The sequence below is a fragment of the Aulonocara stuartgranti genome (genome assembly GCF_965226115.1).
Source record: "Aulonocara stuartgranti genome assembly, chromosome: 4".
NCBI lineage: Eukaryota > Metazoa > Chordata > Actinopteri > Cichliformes > Cichlidae > Aulonocara > Aulonocara stuartgranti.
The window spans coordinates 2,010,988-2,021,887 of NC_138942.1; the positions used below are offsets into that span (position 1 = coordinate 2,010,988).

The 10,900-nt window shown below is 43.3% G+C and overlaps 2 protein-coding genes across 4 annotated transcripts in view; both read right to left on the minus strand.

Annotated features, from left to right (window-relative positions):
- taok2a (TAO kinase 2a) overlaps positions 1 to 2,031 on the minus strand; it is a 28,610-nt gene extending 26,579 nt beyond the window's left edge. For all 3 annotated transcript variants that reach the window (XM_082529200.1, XM_082529199.1, XM_082529198.1), the window contains exon 1: positions 1,525 to 2,031. The gene's annotated coding sequence lies outside the window, so the exon portion shown is untranslated. The remainder of the gene's footprint in view (positions 1 to 1,524) is intronic.
- Positions 2,032 to 3,722: 1,691 nt separating this feature from the next.
- LOC309704533 (heat shock 70 kDa protein 1) lies at positions 3,723 to 7,472 on the minus strand. The gene is made up of 2 exons (XM_082529738.1): positions 7,345 to 7,472; positions 3,723 to 6,556 (listed from the first exon to the last, which is right to left on the minus strand). Exon 2 carries the CDS (start codon positions 6,531 to 6,533, stop codon positions 4,611 to 4,613), a length of 1,923 nt encoding a protein of 640 aa, XP_082385864.1. The 5' UTR covers positions 6,534 to 6,556; positions 7,345 to 7,472; the 3' UTR covers positions 3,723 to 4,610.
- Between the last annotated feature and the right edge of the window lie 3,428 nt (positions 7,473 to 10,900).

Genomic DNA, 10,900 nt, shown 5'->3' on the forward strand with positions numbered 1-10,900 from the left:
AACAGCCTCATGTGGACCTCAAAGACAAACGTCTCCACAAATTTCTCTTTTTAAACCTTTCGTATTACTTAAAAACACTTCAGACATTTGGGCCCTTTACAATCTTTTTTAACGCATTTCTGAGGCTGTGCAGATGCCTGACAAAGATGATCACAGTAGAAATAACAGCAGCATTCAAATGGGGTCATGTTGACTCTGTTGCATAAGGTCTTTGTTGTGTTCATGGCTAGGTAAAATTTTATGAAACATCAGACTCGAGTTTTGGGACGCATGCTGCTGCGTGTCGAGTAACAAAGGTCGGTCGCCATTATTGTTTGACTTCTCAGGTTCACGGTTAACTGCAGCCATCGTTTCTGAGGCGAGAAGACATCTCATGGTTTCTATTTTTGTCCCTGTTCTGAGGAACGGGACCGCTCCCGCAAGCTTGAACATGCAAGACTAGGAAAGCAAGTTTCCTCAACTTCCTACATGGAAAAACAAACTCACACTAGTTCAGTCAAGTTACATTTTTGTTTGGCAATAAAATCAAGAGAAAGGAAAAAGGGAAGCAGAGCCACAGACTGCTCTTTTTAAACAAAGCATGATGTGAAATGTTGTGCGTCAGTGGTGCTGAATGACCTCAATCACATGGCTGAATTTTAGCTCGAAGCTGCAAACAGTTTTGCATAATTAAAGCCAAGATGTTGCGAGCCTTGTGCAGTCATGTGGAGGCCAATGGCTCATATTTAGTCAAACGTAAGAGGTTTGATACGAGTGTGTGGCCCAAACTTTCCTTTGGGACAACACAAACATGTAACAGTTACACAAAGTGAAAGCTGAATGCTTTTCCGTGACTTGATGCCAAATCTCCTGAGGCAGGAGGAGGAGAGTTGGGGTCTTTATAACAAACCCAATTTCTCCAATGTTATTTAGGAGGAAATAAGGACACTGGAGATGTGTGGCTCTGATTTTAAGGCTTACATAAGCACTGCATGGAGAGCTGGTCCAAAACGGAAACCTCACATCCATTAAGATAGTTTGATTTGGATACAGAAGCTCCAAACCGGCCTGCACTCCACCCTCACAGATATCTTATCAGCTGCTTTAGTAAGCCGGTTATTGGCTGTTTTGTTCGGCATTTAAACTCAGATCGTTTCTCTAAAAACACTGATATACTTTCAGTTACACGAACGACTGCTTGGAGACTGCTGGGTCAGATTTAGATGGCTGCGTGTCCTAGCTTGGATTTGTTAGGTTCGCTCGTAATTATCAATTATCTTACTAAATACACCTGAAAAAAAAGAAAAGCAACAGAAAAATGTAGGACCGTAATTTAAAAACAACTTCAAAAAATACCTGCAGCTTTACTGCGCCAAACTCCCAACTTTAACATCTCTCTCTTAACGGCTAAAAAATGATCACAAATACTTTAACTACGGTGACATTTTTACTATTTTTCTTTACGAATATCTTTAAAAAAAAAGCACTGGCACATTAGGGGCCCTCCACTTAGCCCGTGTGGAGCCGCTAACTAACGGTACTCACCGCGGCTTATTGTGGTTCCGCTCTGAACCGAAAAACAACCGATAGCAGCCGAGCTAATAGTAGACCTCAATCCTCATAGCCCGGAATCCCTCTCCGCAAACAGTCACCACCACGTCCGGGGCATTTCCACCCAGGTCGCTGCTGATATTTGTGAAGTTAATGCGGGGTTTCCAGATGTCACAGACCGGCTCAGACTCGAGGCTCGCCTTCGTCCTGCGATCTTAGCCGCTGCTAACTGGTTAGCTTAGCTCGGATAGCCTGAGAGCTAACATTAACCGGAGCCGTCCTGCGGGGTGTGGCTGCTGTTTCTCCACGCCGCTGCTCCTCCGAGCATACTGTCCAGCTGCACCAACTTTTCTGAAAAAAAAAAGCATAAAAAGCAGCCTGAAAATCCGCGCCCCGTCCCCGGGCCGGGCGTGTTTTCTTCCCCCGTTTTTGTTCTTGCTAAACACAAGATGGCACGGGCTGGCGGGGCGGGACTCAGAGCGGTGACCGGAAACCGCTGTCTTCTACTTCCGACAAGGGTCCCGCTTCACAAATAAAAGGGTATAAATAAACCGACCTACATGATATTAATAATCTAGTACAAACGCTCCAAGGCTTGATTTCATGATTATTTTTACGAGACTGCGGTTAATATCCAGAACTTATAAATTCAGCCGGAGAGGGAGAGCTTTAAAAACGAAAGATTATTCACACGATGAACTACAGCAGGGATTTATGTAGAAATCTCCTGAAGCTAATAAGATACTGTAAAAATATTATAATAATGAATGTACAGGAAATAATATATATGGTGTACATGTATGTTATGTGAGGTGGTGTGCTGATTTTTTCATAGTGATGGACAGCCTGATAGATGAGGTCTAGTCTATGATATTTGCAGATAACACTCAGATCTGTAGTGACAGTCGGGAGTAGGTAGAGGAGAGCTTTAAGAAGTGGAGGTATGCTCTGGAGGGAGAGGAATAAAAGTCAGTGGAAGCAAAAGGTGTTGTGTGTCATGTGTCACAGGTGTGTGAATTTGTTTATAATGGAGCACTGTAACAAAAAATAATTTCCCCCAGGGATTAATAAAGTATTCTGATTCTGATTCTGATGAGAGGTAGACTGGTGGGAAAAAAACATGCAAGGTGCAAAGGTGGCGAAAGTATATTGGTTTAAATACCTGGGGTCAACCATCCACAACAACAGAGAGTGCACAAGAGAGGTGAAGAAGAGAGTGCAGCCCGGGTGGAGTGGGTGGAGCCAACTGTCAGGCATGATGAGAAACAGAAGGAGAGCAGCAAGAGTGAAAGAGAAGGTTACAGGATAGTGATCTTCGGTCTGGAGATGGTGGCACTGATAAACAGACAGACAGAGCTGAACATGTTCAGATCTTACAATATAGAAAATATTTTGACCTTTCGTATTTTAGACATGTTAAAGATTGACCCATTTGCAGCCATTTCGGACTCTTGGTTCAGCAAAAGGAACATTCCAGTTGTGCCTAATCAGACTTTTTTATGCATTAAAAAGTAAAAATCATAATATTAGGCATTAAATAGTAACATTAAGCTGCAGTCCTCTGTCATAAATTTCCTCCAGTTACTCAGTATTTTCTCATCGACTTTCAATACAGGACATTTACTATCATTGTGGGTTACCAATGTCTTTATTCAGCTAAATTATGTAAGTAATATAAAATGTCTTGATTGATCTGTACTTATTTCTTCAGCTTGTGGCAGTTAGTCCTGTGCATACTTTTTTTTTCAATTTGTTCAAAATTAAAAGAAACCAATTTCACCGTACACTAATGAGAAAATTATGTGAGTTTGTCTTTACCGGGAAAAGAAAATGAGAGGTGGTGGCAGTATTGATTGTTGTGCATGAATGCTGTAAAGCTGCTCAGTTCTGATAAAAAAAAAAAAAAAAAGTGTCATTCAGGCTCTGAAAGGTGTTAAATAGTGACATCTGGTGGTATTTCTGCGTACTGCAGTGCCTGTTTTCATATATGCGGTGCCATGCGTTCTTGATTTATCCTTGTACAGAGATGGTTTCCTGATCCTCTTTTTACCTAAAGGCCTCAAACAGTTTGCACAAAAATTCAGTATTAATGATCTCTGGTCTAACCGGATGACAAAATTCAGATGGAGAAATGTTTCAAAATGCAGTGATATGTATGACAACATGGTAAATTAAACGAAGAAAAACATAAATGTATTTAATGACTGTTTTTATTGCAAAATCCAGCATTGCAAGAATATTAAAATTCATAAACACAAGTATAGCGGTTCCTTCACCTTTTCATTTACACATTATAAATAACAAAAACTAACATGAGGCCAATAGTTTGAAGTCAAAAGCTGTGTCCCAAAATGTCGGCTGCATCCTTCGGAGGACCCGGCCTTCGCGGTGTACGTGGGCCGGGTCCTTCAAAGACTGAGAAGGCCGGAAGTGCGAGGCTGTGAAATTGGACGGTCTAGCCTTCAGATTTGCGTCACCGCTGTGTCGGTGGAGTTTAATAAACTCGGCCGTCTGCTCCTTGCTATCTAAAATATATCAGGACACTGGCGTAAATTCTCGACCGTCTCACACTTCTGTTTAATCAGTTTTCTGTTTGACGTTTATTCAGCTGTGAGAAAATCCCGGAGGAACCCAGTCGATGGATTATTAAAGTTTATTTAATCTAATAATCTAATAACTTTGATCAACCAAACCGATTTACTCCAGAACAAATAAAACACCCAAAAAAGGCAAACAATTACATTTTTAAGTTATCTGAGTGACTAATATATCATGTTTAACCTGAGTAGCAAAAGAGCGGGGGTCTGAAAACGATGAAGCCGGGAGTCCGCTGCCGGCTGGAGTGACCATTGAACCCCCCGGCCTGCTATCGAGCGGGTGGGTAACAGATGTCTCCGAAAACGTCGGCACACTTTTGCAAATATACGATTTCTTGATAAACCAAGCAGACATTTGTAATTTACACAGCTGCTTTCTCGCCTTAAAATATGTTAAAAGTTTATTTTGTGGCCCACAGCTAAAGAGTCTGATGTGAGTGTTCAACAGTCCCAGTGAGCTCAGAGTCCATCTTCAGGGCCTCTTTAGTCCACCTCCTCAATAGTGGGACCCTGGGAGCCGGCTCGTGCCTGCTCTCCACAGGTAGCACCAGTGGGCATCCCTCCCTGATACAGCTTGCTGATGATGGGGTTGCACACTTTCTCCAGCTCTTTCTGCTTGTGTTGGTACTCCTCTTTATCAGCCAGCTGGTTGTTCTCCAGCCAGGCGATGGCCTCGTCACATTTCTCGACCACCTTCTTCTTGTCCTCCTCGCTAATTTTGCCCTTCAGGTTGTCGTCCTGCATGCTGCTCTTCATGTTGAAGGCGTAGGACTCCAGGGAGTTCTTGGTGGCGATTTTGTCCCTCTGAAGGTCGTCCTCGGCTTTGTATTTCTCTGCGTTCTGCACCATCCTCTCGATCTCTTCTTTGCTCAGTCGGCCCTTATCGTTGGTGATGGTGATCTTGTTCTCTTTGCCGGTGCTCTTGTCCACTGCAGACACGTTCAAAATGCCGTTGGCGTCAACGTCGAAGGTGACCTCAATCTGCGGGACGCCTCGCGGGGCGGGCGGGATCCCCGTCAGCTCAAACTTGCCCAGCAGGTTGTTGTCCTTGGTCATGGCTCTCTCTCCTTCGTAGACCTGGATCAGGACGCCGGGCTGGTTGTCGGAGTAGGTGGTGAAGGTCTGGGTCTGCTTGGTGGGGATGGTGGTGTTGCGTTTGATCAGGGCCGTCATAACCCCTCCGGCCGTCTCGATACCCAGGGACAGAGGCGCCACGTCCAGCAGCAGCAGGTCCTGAACGTTGCCAGAGGTGTCACCCGAGAGGATGGCGGCCTGGACGGCGGCGCCGTAAGCCACGGCCTCGTCTGGGTTGATGCTCTTGTTCAGCTCCCGGCCGTTGAAGAAGTCCTGCAGCAGCTTCTGGATTTTGGGGATTCGGGTGGAGCCTCCCACCAGGACGACATCGTGGATCTGTCCCTTGTCCAGTTTGGCGTCCCTCAGGGACTTCTCCACCGGCTCCAAGGTTCCCCTGAACAGGTCGGAGCATAGCTCCTCAAAGCGAGCCCTGGTGATGGAGGTGTAGAAGTCGACGCCCTCAAACAGAGAGTCGATCTCGATGCTGGCCTGGGAGCTGGAGGACAGGGTCCTCTTGGCCCTCTCACAAGCTGTGCGCAGCCTCCTCAAGGCTCTTTTGTTCTGGCTGATGTCCTTCTTGTGCTTCCTCTTGAACTCCTCCACAAAGTGGTTCACCATACGGTTGTCAAAGTCCTCTCCGCCCAGGTGGGTGTCTCCGGCCGTGGACTTCACCTCAAAGATACCGTCTTCGATGGTCAGGATGGACACGTCGAAGGTGCCCCCACCCAGGTCAAAGATCAGGACGTTCCTCTCTCCTGACTTGCCTTTGTCCAGACCGTAGGCGATGGCGGCCGCCGTGGGCTCGTTGATGATCCTCAGGACGTTGAGGCCCGCGATGGCGCCCGCGTCTTTAGTGGCCTGTCGCTGGGAGTCGTTGAAGTATGCCGGGACCGTGATGACAGCGTTGGACACCTTTTGGCCCAGGTAGGCCTCTGCGATCTCCTTCATCTTCACCAGCACCATGGAGGAGATCTCCTCGGGGTAGAAGGTCTTGTCCTCCCCTTTGTACTCCACTCCGATTTTGGGCTTCCCTCCATCTGAAATCACCTTGAAGGGCCAGTGCTTCATGTCCGCCTGCACCACAGGTTCATCAAACTTTCTTCCAATCAGCCTCTTGGCATCAAACACAGTGTTGCTGGGGTTCAGAGCCACCTGGTTCTTGGCTGCGTCCCCGATGAGCCTCTCGGTGTCTGTGAAGGCCACATAGCTGGGGGTGGTCCTGTTGCCCTGGTCGTTGGCGATGATTTCTACTTTCCCGTGCTGGAAAACCCCCACACAGGAGTAGGTGGTGCCCAGGTCGATGCCGATCGCTACGCCTTTAGCTGAAGACATCTTGATTACGTTGACTTAGTCTCCTAAAGAGGAGGCGAAAACATCAGAGAGGAACATTAACAAATACTGACAGAGGCAACAACAACTTCTGTTTATGGAGCGCTAAATTAAGTCAAACTATGGGTCTTTAAAATAACAAAGTTGTACAATTTGTGCAAATGTTGAGATTTTAAGTTTTAAATATAACTAAATTTTTTTAAATCATGCCTGCCTCTCGCCCTATGACAGCTGGGATAGGCTCCAGCGCCCCCCGCGACCCTGAAAAGGATAAGCGGAAGCGAATGGATGGATGGATTTTTTAAATCTTGCATTAAACATTGCTGCATTTAAAAATAAATCAGTACAGTCTTCCCTAGTCCAACTGAGTATATATTTATTATTGAATATGGTCTCGTGACTCTGCACGATTAATACTGTATTTTCTAGAAGGCAGCCATGATTTTAGGTGCTGGGTACAGATATAAATCCACCTCATGTCTAAACCTTATTTAAAAATCAGTAGATTTTTAAATAAGGTTTTATTTAAACATTTTTAAATCAAATACTGCAGTAGTTATCTTTTATAACTGACACTTTTCCAACACCGGAACAACACTGAAACACTTAAATAAAAAGTTAAAAAATAAAGCTTATTTCATAAAGATGTAGAGGAATTGTAATTTTTGAGTTTTCGTCCAGCCACTAATGAATGAAGCTTAATTAAATAAACTTTAAAAGTATCCCTGAACATTATATTTCTTAAGCCTAATATTTAAGAAACTAATTTCGTTGAACAGAACATTATTTCAAATAAACTATAAATGAAACTCACTCTCGCTGACAGATGAAGATCGTTTAGAAGATGAATGAAGCTCTTGTTCTTCTCCTCTGTAGCATTTGTCTCGTCCAGCTCCTGTCGGTGGTCTGATGTCAGGGTCTCTAACCGGCACAGTGACTTTATACGTTCCTCGCTGACTTCTCGTGAGTTCTCGAGCTTTCCCGTGACTCTCGTCCAATCAGAGTGCTCCGCGGTGAGCTCTGCGTGGTGACGTCACCGGGAGAAGTTTCTACCAGCTTCTCCGAGAATCTCATAGAAGAAGGTCAGAACGTGGAAAAATGATAGATAGATAGAACAAATCTGAGTCAGCGGATGTGGGCAGGGGAAAAGGCTAAGTTCTGTAACTCTGAGTCACTAAACATGAAACAAAGCAAGGTTTTTCACCTTTGAATACGATATTATCACCATCATCGACTAAAATCCGTTTCGTTGCAGCGATAATTAACTAGAATTACCTAGAATTAACATAAATCCTTTAAAATTACACATTTTGGGATAAAGTTCGCTTGATAGAAGAAGAAAATCGCTGAAGTATAATTCATCTAAGCTCTCTCGGTGCAGTGAAACTGCCGTCTGCTCCTTGCTATCTAAATTATAACTATTTATAAATTATAAACTCTCGACCGTCTCACGCTTCTGTTTAATCAGTTTTCCGTTTGATGTTTATTCAGCTGTGTGAAAACCCTCCCGAGGGATTAATAAAGTTTTATTTAATCTAATCTAGTAACTTTAATCACAGCCAAACCGATTTACTCAGGGAAAAAAAACACTGAAAAAAGTCAAACAATAACATGTATGAGTTATTTAAGTGACTTATATATAATGTTTAACCTGAGTAGCGAAAGTCCGCAGAGATTTGAAGACGATGTGACCGGAGTTTGCTGTTCTCCCCGGCTCAGATATCTGAAGTTTACATTCTCGCCTGAAAATGTGTTAAAAGTTTATTATGCGACCCAGAGAGAGTAATAAGAGCAATATTAAAGCTCAGTAGCTGCAGTAGTAGTAGCCATTGTTGGAAACTGGAATTGGCTGGGCCAATCTGGGATATGGTTTTTCAATTTTGTTGTCCGGGTGGAAAATCGGGAGAAATTCGGGAGAATGGTGGCTCCGGGAGATTTTCGGTAGGGGCACTGAAATTCGGGATTCTCCCGGAAAAATCGGGAGGGTTGGCATGTATGCAATATTTTTGACTATTTTAAAGAAAAAGCAGTAAAGATGAAAAGAATTAGAAAGAAAGAAATAACACATAAAAATGTTTGTGACTATTCTGTGAGGTAAGTGGTGGAAGAAAAAAGTTTGATTACGAGTTAATAAACAGAAATATATAAAATGCAACTTTACAGGTTAAAATCAAAGAACTATTTCACTCGGAGGTGTTATTCTCATTTCATTCCACTAGATGTCACCAAAGTAAGGTTTAAATCAACAGAGAGCAGGAAGTAAGGACTGCGGTCAGAGAGGAATGATCCAGGGGCGGTTTTAGCCCATTTTAATCAAAATTCATCAAAGCACCCCCAAAGATTTCTTACTTTTTTGACAATATTTGGTACAGGATAGTGCCATATTTTTTGTGTGATACACTACAAAAATATAGAAACTTGGTTGAGATATTTTAACAACAAAGATACCCCCCCCCTTCCCAAAATGGTTTGTTCCAGCTCTCCCCTGCTCTGGCTCTAGCTACTGCCAGAGCGATGGCGGCTGAGACGCAGCAGAGGGAGGTGGAAGAGCCTGGCTTAAAACAGGACATGTTAGCTGCCTTTAACCTTGCGTTACTCTTTGTACAGTTGGTAGGAGTCAGACCATGTTTCTTTTAGCTGAAAAACATGACACCAGGTAACCTGCAGTGTGGGAAACGTGTTTCCCCACGATGTTTGCTGCCCTACAATCCGTCCTGCTCTGTAGTGAAATCAGTGATATTTGACCGCCCTGTTGCTCCCATTGAAATGTATACAGCCTATTTAAAATCTAAAACGTAACATTGTCTGTAGCCTGCTGTTGTTACCACTGTCCTGTTTGAAAAGGAATGAGAGAAGCTGCTTATTTTGTCATATGTGCCGATATTAAACCCAAGGTACTAACTAGCTAACTGACTGGATTCCCATTAACCTTATAACTGCTGTTGTTTGTGTGTGTGTGTGTGTGTGTGTGTGTACAGTGAGACAGCCAGGTTCATAATGCATATAAGGGCGGAAGGTCAGGAAGAATGAGGTAAGGAAACAGACAGGGAGCAGTGACAGGCACAGCAGAAACTCTTAAACTGCTTGAGAGAGTTGATCACCAAACAGTGACAGATTTGCCAACATCAAGCTGAGGCAACGTTAAAATAAAATAAAAAATCTGCAGAGCCATATTAGTATCTGCAGTAAAGATCTTTTCATACATTGTACCATAGGCATAGTTGCCTCCATTTTTATAATTTCTTTATTAATATTTTGTACATTTCAAGGACTCTTCTATTTTTGGAGTGTATTTTTATGTATCTGTATTATATTATACATACACATTAAAAGCTCACTATGAGCATCATTCATTATTCTCCCAGTAATTAAGGTTAGGATGTATTTTTATTCCGATCCATTCTTCTTTTGCAGCATTTAAATAACCTTGATCAGATTTGATGGTTTTGTTAAAAACTTTTCAAAAAAGCGTTTTGCTTTTCTTTCACAAATGTGGGTTTAGAATTTTTTTTTTAGAATTGAGTATCGATTTATTGATTAGTATTCAAATATCTCGGTGAAAACAGAATAAAGATCTACCACAAAGCAAGAAACCACGAGACAAGGCTAATCAAAAGGTACTGGCTGAAGCATGTGCTTATTAAATTGTGTTAAAATGTACAAAACAGTGATGTCATGTTTTGTGACGAGGACCCAGGCACAGAGAGACTTGATGAATTTAAGAATCTTATGATTTAATAAAGAAATTTGCAGACTTGCACAGAGATTGTAAAATTATGATGACTGATAACGGAGACGAAGACAACAGACGATGAGGACAGAGAGGAACAGAGGGAACTCGGGACAACTGGAGACATTTAAAGATGCAGGGACTGACAGAGACGGGGAAAACGTCTCATCGTGATGAGTAAAGTTGAGCTTGCCTGGCTGAGCAGCTCTCTGGGTGCTCAGCACCCCCAAAGCTCTGATCCTAGAATCGCCCCTGGAATGATCTGCTGCTGGGAGGAGCTGATCAAATCAGAAGGAATCACATCCATGTCTGTCCTGGGACGGGGTGATGGTGCAGGAGCATGAGAGCATCTACAACGACTACTGACTGAACCTGAAGACAAACACAGAGGTTGTATAGAACAAGAGTAAAATCTGCTGAGGCACACAAACTGACTACAAGACACAGAGGAGGCAGAAAACTGAACCCAGGGAAATAATCAAACCAACACCATGAACAGAAACTAGAACACAAAAACAATTACACTCCAAATGCAAGGTTACCTGAAAAGGGGGATGGACCATAGTGCAATTCGTCCTGATTGGTGATTGGTCAAAAGTCTAGAGTGAAAGAAGGGGACTTCTGATTGGTCAAAAATGTG